Source organism: Triturus cristatus, chromosome 11 (assembly GCF_964204655.1).
Source record: "Triturus cristatus chromosome 11, aTriCri1.1, whole genome shotgun sequence".
Taxonomy (NCBI): domain Eukaryota; kingdom Metazoa; phylum Chordata; class Amphibia; order Caudata; family Salamandridae; genus Triturus; species Triturus cristatus.
This window is the reverse complement of record NC_140594.1, coordinates 203787184-203804299: the sequence shown is the minus strand read 5'-3', so window position 1 is coordinate 203804299 and position 17116 is coordinate 203787184. Positions and strand designations below refer to the sequence as shown.

At 48.1% G+C, this 17116-nt stretch overlaps 1 protein-coding gene across 2 annotated transcripts in view; it reads left to right on the top strand.

Annotated features, from left to right (window-relative positions):
* The window catches only part of CORO1C (coronin 1C), a 603513-nt gene that overhangs the window by 514102 nt on the left and 72295 nt on the right, over window positions 1-17116 (top strand). For both annotated transcript variants that reach the window (XM_085634726.1, XM_085634725.1), the window contains exon 5: window positions 3578-3759. In XM_085634726.1, coding sequence (XP_085490852.1) covers window positions 3578-3759 — 182 coding nt within the window. The remainder of the gene's footprint in view (window positions 1-3577; window positions 3760-17116) is intronic.

The following is a 17116-nucleotide window of genomic DNA, read 5'->3' as shown; positions in this document are numbered from 1 at the left end:
ACTCACCGCTGCCTGCCTGTCGAACCTCGTGGCGCTCACGGCCGTTCGGGTTTCCTGCCAACCCGTGCATTCCACTGTAGGATTTATTTTGAGGCTGTAACGTGGGGTTCAGTTTGGGGTAGGTACGGAGCTTGGAGAGCTGTGCTCCCGGGGGGAGCTGTGGTTCCAGCACCCCGGAGCCTTGGAACTGGTCTGTCCACGAGCCGCGATAGGTGAGGATGGGCTCACCCTAGCCCCTGAGTGGTCGGTTGTATGGGCCTCTGCAGACGCGTGGTTCCAGTGCTGGCATACAGTCCAGTTCAGCAGGCCTGGTTGTATTTCAGGGGCCCCGTTGTTATCTGGTGCAGAGCCAGCCTTGGCTGAGCCCTGGCAGTCAGGAGGGACACGCCGCCACGTGATGGATAGCCACGGCAGCGTCCCAGTGCATGAAGGGGGTACCTCAGTGCGTTAAGGCATATGGGCAAGCGGTGCTCCGAGTTGTTGATTGTGCCAGTTCTGCTTGAGGCCTCTTTGTCCGTGTGCCAGTGCCCAATCTCTAGCCCTCACCTCAGCGTGGATGTCAAGGCCTGCCGCTCCCCTCCGGTCCTTGATGCACAGGGCCGACAGGACCCCCCGCTTGCAACTCCTCGGGGGTCCCGTCACTCAGACGGAGCTGGCGGCGGAAGCCAGAGGGTCTCGGCAGGTGAGTGCCTTTAATGGTGAAGCAGCCCAGGGCGCACCATGCCACTCTATCCACCGGGCCTGCGCCGCCAGATGTCGTCGCTGGGCACAGCGCCCATGCCAATCCCCGGTCGGGCCGCGTCTCAAGGCCGCAACCTGGATATCACTGCCGATATGTGGCGAGGCAGATGTTGCGAGTGAGGGGAGCAGCTCGATGGATGCGGTAGGAGTTCCGGCACTCCCACAGGCGATTTTTGCTGGGTGGGGTTGTGGATAAACGTGTCGGATTTAAGTTTATGCCCCCAGAGGTTCGGAGCTCTTCGAGGCGGCGGCCATCTTTTTCGACTGCCTGCCACACCCCCCAGTCACTCTTTTTGTAAAGTTTTATGTGACTCTTACACCAAGTGACCACCCCACAGAGGAGTACGCACACCTACCTGCTTCTGCACTGTAAGAGGTGTGGGCCAGTGACAGCATCTTGGTGGCTTTGTCAGGTCGTTGTGAATTTGCAGCTGTGACAGTTAGGTGGTAATGTTTCTTATTAAGTGTGTTTGCAACCATAGGAGTCAATCTGAAATGCACATAAACCCAATAGAGCTTGGCTGGATTGCAAACTCGCAACACAATTCGATGATGGCTGGAATGCTGAACATTGTCACATACTTGCTTCCAATCCACTGGATTTAAACTAGCCTTGCAGATGAGCGGTAATACCCAGAAACTGGTCCCAGGATGCTTGTTTCCAGTCCATGGAGGACCTGGCCTGGCAGTTCGGGCTGGACTGTTCCCATGGGGAGCAGGGTCAAGACTGATTTGCATATGGCTGGGTTCAAACTGTGGTAAAGTGGCGAGCAAAATAAAGATGGATTAATCCAGATCCATGACTGGGGGTGAGTGTTTGAAAAGTTTCAAAACTCTATCATTTTATTTTGTGATGTTGTTTGGATTGCAAACTAACCACCTATCATAGTATACAATGTTGGAGCTTTGACTGTGATATATCTGCATTTATGATACATATTCCTTTGAAGAAGATACCATTGAGATTGAGAAAAAGTGTTAGAAGAATTACATTCTCATAGAAGCCATTTTTATCAGCATGTAATCTTTTGGTACTGGGGTGTTTGTGCCCATTTGCACTTTTCAAAAGGTGTTGCAAGGCTGACATGGAAGTCTCACTGCCACTTTGTGAGTGTGGACAAGTTTTAAATAGACAGGTGTGCAAGAACAGGTGAGGCTACTCCAGAATTATTTGACTCAGAAGTGTGATTAAGGTGTGTGTGTGAAACGAGAGAAGTTAAGTGGAAGATGCTTGATTCACGCCGTAATCTCAGTGCCACCCCCTCTACAAATCTGCCTCCTCACACACAGTGAGGTAATGTAAAAGTATGTGGTATTTCAACTCTGCGATCCTTGCCAGACAGGCAGCAGAGCACTGTACAGAGTCAAAGGCAGGCATAAATTCAACAAGTGATAGGAGATGTAGGTGGTTATTGAATTTTTACTGCATTGCAATGTAGTGGTCTGGACAGAGGTGTATCCTCTACTCTTTCATAAATATGAGCATCGTTACAGGGATGTTGTTCGAGATACTGGGTGCTTAGATGGAGAAGACCTGCAGCCTTGTTTTTTCATTTTTGCACTTTTTAGTCTCCAATTTGATGGTGTGCCGGCTGCGGGTTTGCCTAGAGTCATGAGAGATGGTGACCTTGTCTGCAAGGTAAGCAGAGTTACTGGTCATTATAGTTTTGTTAAATGATGCATCTGGTTTTGAAGATGGTCGGGCTGACAAAGAGAGCTAATGAAGTTCAATCAGGATGGGGGTGATGTGATCATATTTCTTCAAGCCCTGGAGGAAACGTGCAGCAGAAAGTAGGATGCCTTTATGGGGCCCAATGTGGAGTCTGGAAGACCAGGGAGTAGGGGGTTATCACCATCCAGGTGTGACAATACTAGGAGCAGCAGTTCTGTAGTCACTTTCTGAAAGAAACCGTTTCAGTTTCTTTAGGCGAGAGAACTGTTACCAGTCTATCTTTTTTTTGGCAGTGTGTTCCTTGAAGGTGAGGTTGGTGTCCAAGGTGAACCCAAGTGACAGCATTTGGTAAAAGTTGGGGTTTTAAGCCATCAAAATTTGTGTAATTGAGCCACATTTGCACTATTTCTTGCTTGTTGTTCTTCTCAAATAAAAGGTATTTTGTCTTGGTTGGGTCGAGTTTCAGGTAGGTGCTGGACATCCTAGAGTTGGATGAGGTACAGCAGTGTTTGAGGCATTGGCTGTCTGAAGCGGAGGAGACTGTCGGGTAGAGTTGTGTTTCATTGGCATAAAGTTGAATCTGATGCTGGTATCTATGACTAAGGCCTCAAAGGGCTCCATGGAGAGATTAAAGATGGTATGAGACAATTTGGAACCCTGGGGGACTCTGCAGGTGATAGGAATCTTTTGAAACCTGGGACCGTGAAGTATTCTGAAAATAAGAATGAGCGGAAAAGGAAAAGATCCGAGACTTACACTGGAGACAATAAAGGAGTAATCAGGAATAATCCTAAAATTGCTGCCGATCACTTTTTCTGCTAAAAATTATATTTTTTTAGAAATCATTTTTTCCAAATAGTTTTCCTGTAGTCAAATCCACAAACTGTATCTTCTGTGCACCTATAAAGCCAACACTCAAATTGTGTGTATAGATGAACTGCGAATCAGCTGTTTTTAACTCATGATTTTTAACATATAAGGTGTATTTAGCCTATAAACGTTGCTTCTATTTTTGGACAAATGCTTCCATTGGAAATTAAGTTTGGACAGTTTGTCAACATTGTTAACTGGCTATTGTAGAAGATCGTGTTTCGCCGTGCTGTGATTCACTCGTGTGCAAATGTCATTTTTTAAAGTTTGATACATGAGATGATGGTTTTTCAGGGTGTGACAATGTCGTCATCATCTGGAACGTGGGCACTGGCGAGGCGCTCATCACCCTTGACGACATGCACTCCGACATGATTTTCAACGTGTGCTGGAACCGCAATGGCAGCCTCATCTGTACGACGTCCAAAGACAAGAAGGTGCGGGTGATCGACCCCAGGAAGGAGAAGATCATTGCGGTAAGTGCATGCCGAGCAACGTATCTTTACTGGTGGGCTAAGAAAGATGTCCGTATAAGGACAATCTGGGTTTGAATTATTGTCGCTGCTCTGCTCACCCTAGATAAGTCTGTAAGCACGTTCTACCCACAAAATATATCCTGCAGGCTCTACATAAATAGTGTGACTCCTTGCGCACACCTACATAACTGCACCATCTGATGGAACTTCAGCCTTATTTTATTGCATGACTAAACCGGATTTTATTTATTTATATATATATGTGTGTGTCCTGAACTTTGTGGCTGAAGCGGTGTGGGGACCCGAGGAGGCGCTTTGTTTTCAATACAGTACAAAAGGGGTTGGTGATGGACGGAGCATCAGAACCAATCAAACACTCACACCCAGTCAACAGATCTGGGTTTGATCCATCACCGTTCTGCAAACGCAGCTCCTGGCACATTGCTGCTTGGAGGATGAAGTCCACTTGTGTCCTGAGGTCCCCACCAGCAGTGCGCCAGGAGCCGCGTTTGCAGAATGGTGTAAAAAGGGGCGTGGCATTGGACCACCTCTCTACAATCCAGCTCTGTGGCGCTTTTTGGAGGTACCTGGTGCGCTAGTTGGCCCCCAGGGACCCACAGTATTCAAGGGGAATTAATTCCCCAACTTACAACGTGCCAGGGGGTGCGTTTGCAGAGTGGTGCAGGTAGGGAGCGGGGCCTCTGGTGAGATGCCGGCTTTTTTTAATTTAATTTTTTTAGAAGGGGGGTGTGTGGCCCCCGTCTTTTATCATTTTTGGGGGGCCCTGGGGACCTCATCCTCCAGGCTCTGACCTCTTCTGATTTAAATTTTTTTTTTTATTGACGCGTGGCCCCCCTCCTAAGGCCAATTATGGCCCCGGGGACCCCATCCCCCGGCCTTTCTGTTTTTTTTAAATTTATTTATGAGTTATTGGGGAGGGGGGCCGCGTGGCCCTCTCCAGGCCTCTTCTGGCCCCGGGGACCCCATCCCCTGGGGCCTGGCCTCTCCGTTGGGGACCGTGGGGGGAGCCACAATGCCCCCACGGTCCCGCCGGCTCCCTGCCTCCTGCGGGAGCTGGAATTGCTTTTGCACAAGGGGAGCTGCTGACATGCAGCTTCCCTTGTGCAAAAGCAATCCTGCTTTGCTTTATTGAAGCGAGAGCAGGTTTTCCTGCTCTCGCTTCAATGAAGCAAAGCAGGGTGTGCTATGACAGGGCGGGAGCCGTGCTCCCGCCCTGCCATAGCAAACAACAATGTCCCCGGCGTGGGCACCCCGGGACATTGCAGGAGCCGGCCCTGGGGTGAGTCGGTCCCCGGGCCATCACCCCGCATTTAATTAAAGAGTGCTCTGGGAAGGTGGTGGTCTCCATTTATGAGTTATTTTAGCCCCGGGGAGGTGGCGGTTCCCGGGGCTTGGGGTCCGTGAGGCCCCCCCCCCCCCCCGTCCCCCCCACCCAATTGAAATGTAACCCCGGGGAGGTGGCGGTCTTTGGGGTTGGGGGGGACCCATGAGCCCCCCGACCCTATTCAAATGAAGTCCCGGGGAAGTGGTGGTCCCCGGGGCTGCGGGGGCCCCCACGGTCCCCCGCTACAAAATTCAGGATTGCCCCCAGGACCTGGCCCACCCGGGGGCTTTAAAAATCGAAGTGCTTAATTTTTTTCTTCATTTTCGCTCCCAGCATGACCCGGCCGAAAACATTTTTTTTAAAAAGAAGCTTTTTTTGGGACCCCCTGAACAGACCTGGGGGGTCAGGGTGTTCCTACCCTGACCCCTTTTTTGGTTTTAATGTTTCTCCTACCTTTTTGCCTCTCACTTGGTCCGAGGCCCAAGACGGCTGCCAACACTTCCTGGTCTGAAGTGTTGGCAGCCAATCGGAGGCTAGCACATGCTCAAAGGGCTAAGCCAACCAGGTCTCACAATTCTCAAATATCGATATCTGTAAATCTTTAAATATCTCGAAAACTTCTTAACGGGTTTACACCATTTAAAAAAGGCGTTCTTTCTGGACCAAGAGCTCTCTCTCTGCCAAAGTTGGTGTAATTCCATTCAGCAGTTCAGGCTGTAGCTGTGTCTAAAGTTTCCTATGGAAATTAACATGGAGAAAACATGTTTTGGGACCCCCCTTTTTTCTGGGCCCCCCCTTGATAAATCACCCCGAAACTTTCAAGACCGGAGCTGACCTGAGTGAACAATTAGTTTTGAATATTTCGTGAAGAGTCGTTAAACGGTGCCAAAGTTATTAGCAAAACAAAAACCACTTTTCCTATGGAAACTAGGTTCTAAGGCTATATATATATACTTATTTTTTATTCAAAATCATACAAGTATCACATTACAAGTTATCTCACAGGGCCATGGAGTAATGAAAAATGTAATAAGTATGATCTTACATATCAGAGTACTACCACAGCAGCACTGGGGCTTGCCTATACTCGCGGCCCGGCATCAGCATTATAAATCACATGTCTTCTTATTTAGCACACAGTACAATTCCCATGGATGTGAGTTATTCAAGGGAAAATATAACAGTAAAACAAAAAACTTGGCAGCGACAGGCAGTTGGGTGTTATTCCCCAGAGAATCGTTACAGGTTTATATTGTTTATCTTCATTTACCAATTTGCCGCGTGTTGCTATAGCTCAGCTGTGAAAGATGCATAGTATACAACGGGAATTGCACTAAGTTCCCCCAAGTGCCTTTAGTCAAGGGTTGAGCAAAGAGCACATGTGTCAGGCTGTAAAGTTCACAGTGGTTTGCTGGAGTTCAGATAGAGAGGGTGTTGGTGGAGAGTGCTGTCCTGCGGTTGGCAAAGTCTTGCTGTACCAGTAAAAATGCCCCACTGCCCACTCAGCGACTGCCTCATTGGTATTACTGCTAATGTCACTCAGTGGCAGTGTGAGATGGAGAAGCCTGCCCAGAATTAATGTATTCACTCCAATGCCTTTCAATCCACGGATATCTGGTGGGTCGCTTTTCCTTGAGCTCCATTCAGTATGGTGCGGGAGAAGAGCGCCAAGGTGGGCCGATCACATCAGGACCAAGGCCCCAAAAAGAGCTGATGAGGCCCCACCCTCCCTTCCCGAAACCCAGAAGTGCATGAAGGAGCGTCATTGTAGAGTGACGTGTTTTGCTCCCGTTTTGGAATGGTGGTTAGTGATTATCATTCACTCCCGCAGCCCGTAAATACTAAGCTTTTTGAACCCACAGTGGACTGAGAGAGAGAGTGAGAGAGAGAGAGAGAGAGAGATTTTCTCTGGTTATCAGCAGATAGGTGCCTGATTTGCAGGAGGAAACTCCTGTGCCGGGTGCATTTTCATGGTGTCCTGCACCTAGCCCTATGCTACTCCAGCTTTATCTAACACCTCCACATCAGACTCAAGTTTACACCCCAGACTCTTTCTTGTCAACCTTACCGAGACTGCATATTCTCCCTGCTGGGGCTGCAGCTTCCATCCCTGGATCTTCAGTTATCTTCCAGGAGACCTCATCTGACGTAAAGAACAGTGAATGATGAGAGCCTGAACCGGATACACCCGGGAGCCAAGTGCATGTGACGTCACGTGAAGGCAAGTGACCTCAAAGCTGGTCCTTTTGTGACCTCCACTTAGGTTTGGCAGGGCATCTGAGGCCATTCAGATTGAGAGTTTGAGAAAGAGCATACATAGCCCTTACATCATTGCCCTGCTGCATCCAGTGGCGTAACGAAGCTCGAGGAGGCCTGCAGCAGCTCCCAGCAAGGGGCGTGGTGTATGTAATTAAGGGCGTGGCTTAAAAACACGTAAGCTAAAAATCTGTGTTTAGCACAGTGTGCCGCCCGACTTGTATTTTGCTGTTCCTGTCATTGCGTCTAGATATATGATACAACAGCTCACATCATACCTACCAGTCAGGACTATTGGCTTTGTCCATGGTTTCTAGTTGCATAAGATAAACAAGCAGCAACTATGGCTTGTATATAATATTGAAAAAACTTCCACTTAAAGCCCTGGTGACACCACAACAATGTTGCTGCTCCTGAGTTTCAAAAAGAGAAGAAGTCCAGAGAGAAAATGACTTTAAAGGAATTCCCTTCCTCTACAACTCTCACCAACTCTCAAAAAACGGACCGCCTGTGCCAGTGCTCAGACCCGGTGAGACCCGGCCCACTTAAAGCCCTGTGCCTAACATTCTATACCAAACTATATATACAGAGAACTACAGTATAAGGGGGGGGGGGGGGTTCAAAACTAAGGGGATCCTTAGGACTAAGGGAAGTAAAGCCACTGTAATGTTGAGTATACTTAATCCACGTTTCTAGAGGGACACCGTGTAATAAGCCAATTCTATTTTGTGCGACCATACGTGTTAGAGAACGGAGCCAGGCAGCTGAAGAACCACACATGTAGTACTGCTTTTACCCTATTTTTATTGCAAAGCAGTTTACTATCTATCTGCCCACAAGGCGGCAGTATTTTACACAAGTTGGTTTGATGGCGTGTAATGTAGGAATGACATCTCAATATGTAGGTAATTTTTTCCATTTCTCAGCTCTTGATTTAGCGACCAGTCCACTAACTGCGAGCCTGTATTCCATGTTAATCTCGTAATAGAGCAGACTGAACATTTTTAATTTGCAGTAGTTTTATATAATATATGTATTGCAGCATGTTTATCATGGTATGATAGGGGGTATAAATTCACCCGAGGGAGAATGCTCACCACGCTTTCATGCATTTAGAGGACTGAAAGAAGACCGAAGATCCGGGACAGATGGCAGACAGACCTGCCCCTGCCTCTCACGGAGGAGGAATCGCGACTGGCATTTGCGCAGGTCCGAGAGGTTGCCAGCAATGCCTGCTTTAAACTCACACAGTTCCATTATTTACATTGCACGTATTTGACACCTCAGCCTATATCTCGTTTCAATGCCACACACTCTCCGGCGTGTCCCCGGTGTGGTCTGGAGCCAGCGACGTTTCTCCATATGACTTAGAATTGCGCAAAGTTGCAGAGTATTGGACAGCGGTACTGCAAATGCTACGAGATGTTATGAGGCCGCATTGTAAAATGCAGCACAGTTTCACTGGTCCATTGCATCCATATCCCAGCACTTTTACTCAGCTCCAGGAGGTAAGGCTGTGTTCTTGTAAAGTGCTTGTGGGCACTGATGCCAGAGGATTGTTATGGCCTCCCTTTAGTGCCGTTCTGTGATCAGGTGCTCTCCTAACTGTCTGCTATAGTGACCAGTTTTCTGGTTCTCGCATATGATGCTTGCTACCTGTTGTGAAGAGTGTTGGGGCCAAGTGTTAGATTTATTATTACTTGGATTTGTAGGGCACTGTCAAATCATCCCCAAGGGGATCTCTCGGCGCCTGGGTGGCAGACAAAGCAGATCGCAGATTGGTAGTTAATGACAGAACAGCCAGGTTTTAAGAAGTTTCTTGAACTGACTGAGATTGGAACAGGCACGTATGTTCTCTGGCAGTCTGTTCCAGTGAAAGGGGGCGAGATATGAGAAGGAGCGTCCTCCCATTCTGCCTCTCTTAATTCTCGGGACGCAGAGGAGCTGTCGGTCGCTCGATCTCAATTGACTGGCAAGAATATATGGTTTTAGCTTCTTCATTAGATAAGCTAGACTCTTTCCCTGGAGTGATTTAAACACCAGACACAGAAGCTTTAATTCTGCTCTTTTTCTAACAGTGAGCCAGTACAGCTGTCATAGTAGGGGTGCCGACGGGGTACGGACAGGCTGATTGAGGGCTAGACGTGCAACTGTATTTTGAACAACCGGTAGCCTGGAAAGTAGATCTTCCCTGATCCCTACTAGTAGGGAGTTTCTGTAATCTAGTCTGCTAACTATAAGTGCCTGTATAAGGGTTTTTCTGTCCGAGACGGGGATCCAAGGAAAGATTTTTCTCAGCATTCGCATCAGGCCGAAACATGTGCCCGAGATAGTTTTCACATGCTCCTCCATGGAAAGTCATCATCAATTATAATACCCAAGTTCTTCGCCCACTTTTTGGGTGTAGGAGGTTCGCAGAGTTCCGAAGGCCACCAATCCGATGCCCAGAGCTCCTCTGCTTTTCCAAACAGCAGGATCTCCGCTTTATTGGAGTTAAGCTGTAGATAATTCACTGTCATCCACGTGGCGATTTTTAGCATGCAGTTCATGAACTTTTCTCTGGTTGACGCGGGATCGTCATCCATATCCATAGCTGACCATTATAATAGGTGCTTACTTTGCTTCAATGGCCCCAGCATCCCATGCATGCATGCCTTCTGGCTGGCCCCCTCAGTTTGCCTTCACAAGAACAGGATGCATATACCACTGGCTTCCTTCCTCTACCTTTGCAGAACTTCTAGATACAGAATTAGAGGGCAATTTGGCCTTTTATGCCACCCTTTGCCATGCCTGGTTTCTCCAAAGGGCTTGTTCTTCTTGGACAGTACATGGGCTCCGGTGAAGCCTGGGATCCCATCCGACATTTTTGACAGAGCCCAACACAGAAGTAGGTTCTGAAGTGGCATCTGGGTCTTATAGAAAAGCCAGCCCTGAAGTTCCCTGGGGATCTTAAACTGGCAGCGTGGACTAAGACCATAGTAGACTTGTGGCACAGCAGTAAAGATGGGTGTTTGTGATCCTGACAAAAATCCAACATGTAGAAAATGGTTCTGACAAACAGATGTTTTTCACCAGGCTGATGAAACCAGTCCGCTGAAAGCCATTATTGAAGACACTTTAATTTTTTCATGTTTGATTTTCCTTTTGTGGCTTTTAAAAGGAATGGGGGAAATTTACCAGTTAACCCCGTCGCATTTATTTTTTCAAAACCCTCTTCTATACCTTCAATGCCCATTGTAATACTCTTGCTTCCACTTTAGTTCAGTGTATTTCAAACTCCTTACTCCCTCCCCCACTTTATTCCTGTTTTAAGCAAACCCCTTAATACTCCCAATATACTCCGTTTTTATATAGCCTGTACTCCCCTTCCCGTTTTACTCCTTTTTTCCACAAACCCTTCCTTTCACTGTGCTCCCCTTTTTCAAACCCCTTTACTCCCCCTCCAGCTGTGCCTTTTTTTTTTTTTACTAACTACTTATTCCCACTCCAGTTTTACTCCTTTTTATCAAACCCATTATCCAGTATTGGGGTATTTTTCATAGATTCATATGCCTGAATCATTCCCCGTCGCCGAGGCGGGAGTCCCACGGTAAATACAAAGTAGTGCCAAAAATAATAGTAGTAGGACCCAAAGAAAAGGCCTGAGGCCTAGATCTTAGCAGCCTATCTACATCATTATGCCAAAAGAACCAAAAAATTGGTACTAACAAATCAGCCATCAGCACCCTCTAGAACACTCTCAGCAGAGCCAGTTCTCCTCAGATTTTCACCGCACGTCGTGTGGAAGGGAGTCTCCCTGAGTGCCACTCAGTTTTCTACTTTATTCCATGATGTCTGACAAGAAAGCCTTGTTCAAGTCCTGCAGAACCTGCGCCAAGAAGAGAGTCCATGTTGATGACCAGCATATGGACTGCATCTACTGCCTCTACCCTAAACATGAGGCAAAAGATTGCAAAATTTGCCGGACCTTCCCTACTAAGACTCTTAGGGATAGGGAGGCGAGAGTGCTGTTATGGCTTTAATCCTCTTCGGCTGAAGAGGATGATAGAGCCTCAACTTCCAGCAAGAGAGCTAGGTCTCATGACAGCTCTTCAAGCGAGGGGAAAAAACACCATAAATCTTCCCACTCTACTTCTGGCCCTTCTCAGAGGACTCCTATCATTTCCTCTGGGTCAGCGCACTCTCCTCAGGACTCTGCTCTCAAGGACTCTAAAGAACCGTCTTCAAAAACTGTGAGTAAAAGCCTTTGAAAATCTCTGGCTTTCCCTCCTTCGTCGACGATTTCTGTCACTTCTTCTGCTCCTTCGTCGACGGAGACTGTCTCAACGACGTCTATCACCTCTCCTATACTGTCGATGAGTTTTACTATCCTGTCAAAGAAACCCATTGTCGAGGAATCGTCGACGAAGACCTCGTCGACAAAGTCAACGTCAAAATCCATATCGACGACGTTACCGTCGACGAAGTCTCCATCGTCGACGAGAGAAGTATCGTCGACGGAGATACAGCTGGTTACTACCCCGTCGACAAAGGTCCTGTCGACGTCTAGCCCGTCGACGACGATCCCATCTACGACGTTGACTAAGAGCCCGTCGACGACGAATCCATCGACTGGGGATTTCCCTGTTCAGTCTGCGGCACCTGCATTGCTTATAGCTCCTACTCATTCAACTCCTGTTTCATCTAGGAGTTTTCAGCTAAAAACATTTCAGAGACATGAATATAGCGATATTTCACCGCTTACTCCCTCACATCTCCTGGAAACATATGTGCAGGATGAGGATGATGATTACGAGGACAAAGAGGAAGAAGGACCATTTGAAATAGCTCATCATCCTTCTGAGCTACACATCAAATGTCAGGATGACGATGACGAAGAGGAGGAGAATTATCAGGAACAATCTTATCAAGAGGACATTGTCGTCCCGCATCACAGAGTTTACCAAAGACAACCTCGCCAGAGTGAGATGTCGCATCTGCCTCCAACTCTGATACAAGACCTGCAAGCCATGCTAGCAGATTACAGGCAGCGTTTTCCCCCACAGCAAGTCATTCCAGAGGTTCCACCACCACCTAGGCCGGTTCCGGATCCTTTGCCTTCACCTGACGCTCCTGTTCCAACGCCTCAGCTTACAGACACTCCTCATGACCCGCATCAGGGTCAGGACACGTGCTCTGAAGAGGAATTTGAAGAGGGTGAACTTCCAGAGACCATTCCGGCAGATCCTTGGGATTCTTATATTATCCCTATGCCTTCACCACCGACTCCTATACCATCTGATTCGCGACCAGAGGATATAGGGGGATTTCATAATCTAATGCAGCCAGCTGCTGCTAGATTTCAGTTGCCTGTTACGGTTGAGCAATCTGAATGCTTCCTACATGATATTAAGGAGTAATCCAGAAAGATTACAAGAGCTGTCCCCATAATTGATTACATCTGGAAAGAAGGGATCAAAATCATGAAAACTCCTGCATCTGTGCCAGCAGTGCTTTCACGGATAGACAAGAAATACCGTGCTCCGGCCAATAGTCCATCCTGTCTCATTGGCCATCTTCGACCAGATTCGGTCATTTCCCAGGCTGCCCAACAAAGATCTAAGAACCCGGCAACACCCATTACAACACCGCCGGACGAGAAAGGGCGTCGTCTTGATTTGATCGGCAAGAAGTTTTCGACAATGGCAGCTGCCTCCATCAGAGCAGCTAACTCCCTAGCAATAATAGGGCGTTATGACCGCCAAATGTGGTCAGAGATGGCTGGACTTATTGAGCTCATTCCGGAAGACAAGAGACAGTAAGCAAGAAAAATTCTATTAGAGAGAGTGCACGGCATCTGAAACCATAGATTGCACACTAGACATTGTGAATACAAATGTTCGCCTGCTGGCTGGTGCGGCAGTACTCAGACGTCAGGGTTGGCTTAAGGCCACCACTTTCAGACCTGAAGTCCAGACAAAAATATTGGACATGGCCTATGATGGCGAATCGTTGTTTGAAAAACACATCGACAAAGCTCTCCAAGCAATAAAAACTGATACTGATACGGCAAGATCCTTGGGTTCATTGCAGTACAAACGCGGAACCTTCAGAGGTGCAAGAGGGCGTGGGTTTTCCTCTAAAGGAGGATACCAAAACCACCAGAATAGACAATACCAGCCCCAATATAGACAAACTTATCAATCTTCATACAGGCAATCCAACACATCTGGTTTCTCTCGTCGGGGCGGAAGAAAAAGATCGCAAAATCAAGGACGGGACGCCAACAGAAAGCAGTGATCTCCGCAGGGTGCCTTCTACTCCTATTCCCCTCTCTGTGGGCACGAAAATTTCAGCATTTGTGGACAAGTGGCAAGAAATTACATCAGTCCAATGGGTTCTAGACCTGGTGAACGACGGTCATACCCTAGAATTTGTCACCAAGCTACCCACCTCCCCTCGTCTTCACTTATTATTCAAAGAAGCTTTAACGATGCTCCTCAAGAATGCAATCGAGAAGGTTCCATAACATCAGAAACGGACGGGTTTCTATTCCCGATTTTTTTTTTTTTTTTTTTCTCATCAAAAAGAAATCGGGGGAATGGCGCCCGATTCTAGACCTTCGCAACCTGAACAGATTCCTCAAAAAGCAAGGATTTTGCATGGTCACACTTGCAGAGATTCTAGGTTGTTTCAACGAGGGAGATTTTATGGCTTCTCTGGATATGGAAGATGCTTACTTCCACATCCCAATACATCCAAAGCATCGCAAATATCTTCGCTTCACTGTGGCTGGCGCCCATTATCAGTTCAAAGTGCTCCCGTTTGGACTAAAATCGGCTCCAAGGATCTTCACAAAGTGCCTAGCTCCTGTAGCAGCATCGTTAAGATCCCGGGGAATCCAAGTATTCCCGTATTTGGATGATTGGTTAATCAAGGGTCCTTCGGAAAGAGCAGTCAAGATTGCTGTGACAACGTCTCTTCATCTTTTCAACTCTCTGGGCTAACTGTGAACAGGAGCAAATCTCAGTTACACCAGATGCAGGTCCTTCTATTTCTAGGAGCTCTGCTGGATACCGTCCAGTGCAGGGCATTCTTATCTCAAAAACGGCAGGTTCATCTTCAAAAGCTGGCAATTCTGATTTCCAGAAGAAAGTCAGTTTCTGTCCGCATGTTTGCTTCACTCCTGGGGATGTGCTCTTCCACAATAAATCTCGTCCCTTTGGCAAGATTCCGAATGAAACCTCTACAGGAGGAGCTACACCTTCAGTGGCAACAGGCCGTGGGTTTACTCGACAACATCCTCAGAGTCACACCACGCATGAAAAACGCTCTGCATTGGTGGTCACAAATGCCCAACTTAGCAGAAGGACTCACTTTCATACAGGATATTCCAGATTTTGTTCTCACTACGGATGCCTCCATGGAAGGATGGGGAGGTCATCTCCAAGATTTACAGATACAAGGAAAGTGGTCTCCAGAGTACAAGAAACAACATAGCCTGGAATTGCGAGCAATTTTCCTGTCCCTGCAAGCTTTCCTTCCAAGGATTGCAGTTTCATCGGTACTGGTTCGGACCGACAATACCACCAGCATGTTTTATGTGAACAAGCAAGGAGGGACAAGATCGGCAACTTTGTCAAGAGAGGCTCAGGAGTTGTGGGAATGGGTCAGACTCCACAACATAACCCTCAGAGCAGAACATGTCAGAGGTCTCCACAATCCCCTAGCGGACACGCTCATCAGGTCCCAATCGGACTTCCACGAATGGGAGCTAGAGCAGACTCAAGTGCTCTGGATTTGTTCGCAACGAAGGACAACAAAAAATGCTGATATTACGCCAGCAGATACCCTCAACAGGGATCAAAAGGGAATGCCCGGTCCATGCGATGGTCAGGGATTTGTGCTTATGCTTTTCCCCCCGATACCTCTAATCCCGAGAGTAATGTGCAAGATGAAATTGGAGGGCTGCCGTCTCATCCTGATTGCACCCCGGTGGCCACGCCAGTACTGGTTCCAAGTGCTAAAACAACAATTGATGGACAGAATACAGAACAATGTCATACATTCACCCCAGTACAGAGATCTGGGCCTAAATCCATCGTTTTTTTACTCACCATGCCATTCCAGTTTGAACCCAGCCATATGCAAATCAGTCTTGACCCTGTGCCTCATGGGAACAGTCCAGCCCTAACAGCCAAGCCAGGTCCTCCCTGGACTGGAAACAAGCATCCTAGGACCGGTTTCGGGGTTTCACCCCTCTTCAGCCAGGATAGCTTGATTCCAGTGGCATGGAGAGCACGGGACTCACGTCTGAGCATACCCGTCCCACTCGGGGTGACAAATGCAAAAACAACAATTGATGGACAGAATGCAGAACAATGTCATACATTCACCCCAGTACAGAGATCTGGGCCTAAATCCATCGTTTTTTTGCTCACCATGCCATTCCAGTTTGAACCCAGCCATATGCAAATCAGTCTTGACCCTGTGCCTCATGGGAACAGTCCAGCCCGAACTGCCAAGCCAGGTCCTCCCTGGACTGGAAACAAGCATCCTAGGACCGGTTTCGGGGTTTCACCCCTCTTCAGCCAGGATAGCTTGATTCCAGTGGCATGGAGAGCACGGTCCTAGGAAGCTTGTTTCCGGTCCAGGGAAGGCATGGCTTGGCAGTTTGGGCTGGACTGTTCCCATGAAGCACAGGGTCAGACTGATTTGCATATGGCCATGTCTGAACTGGGGTGGCAGAGTGGGCTAAAGAACGGTGATGGATCAAACCCAGATCTGTTGACTGGGTGTGAGTGTTTGATTGGTTCTGATGCTCCGTCCATCACCACCCCCTTTTGTACCGCTTTGTTCACCATAAGTTGGCAGGGTATGCTCAGACGTGAGTCCCTTGCTCACTTTGCCACTGGATTCAAGCAAGCCTGGCTGAAGACTGCTGAAATGCCAGAAACCGGTCCTAGGAATCTTGTTTCCGGTCCAGGGAAGGCATGGCTTGGCAGTTCAGGCTGGACTATTCCCATGAGGCACAGGGTCAGACTGATTTGCATATGGCCATGTCTGAACTGGGGTGGCAGCGTGGGCTAAAGAACGGTGATGGATCAAACCCAGATCTGTTGACTGGGAGTGAGTGTTTGATTGGTTCTGATGCTCCGTCCATCACCGCCCCCTTTTGTACCGCTTTGTTCGCCAAAAGTTGGCAGGGTATGCTCAGACGTGAGTCCCTTGCTCACTTTGCCAATGGATTCAAGCAAGCCTGGCTGAAGACGGCTGAAATGCCAGAAACCGGTCCTAGGAAGCTTGTTTCCGGTCCAGGGAAGGCATGGCTTGGCAGTTTGGGCTGGACTGTTCCCATGAAGCACAGGGTCAGACTGATTTGCATATGGCCATGTCTGAACTGGGGTGGCAGAGTGGGCTAAAGAACGGTGATGGATCAAACCCAGATCTGTTGACTGGGTGTGAGTGTTTGATTGGTTCTGATGCTCCGTCCATCACCACCCCCTTTTGTACCGCTTTGTTCACCATAAGTTGGCAGGGTATGCTCAGACGTGAGTCCCTTGCTCACTTTGCCACTGGATTCAAGCAAGCCTGGCTGAAGGCTGCTGAAATGCCAGAAACCGGTCCTAGGAATCTTGTTTCCGGTCCAGGGAAGGCATGGCTTGGCAGTTCAGGCTGGACTATTCCCATGAGGCACAGGGTCAGACTGATTTGCATATGGCCATGTCTGAACTGGGGTGGCAGCGTGGGCTAAAGAACGGTGATGGATCAAACCCA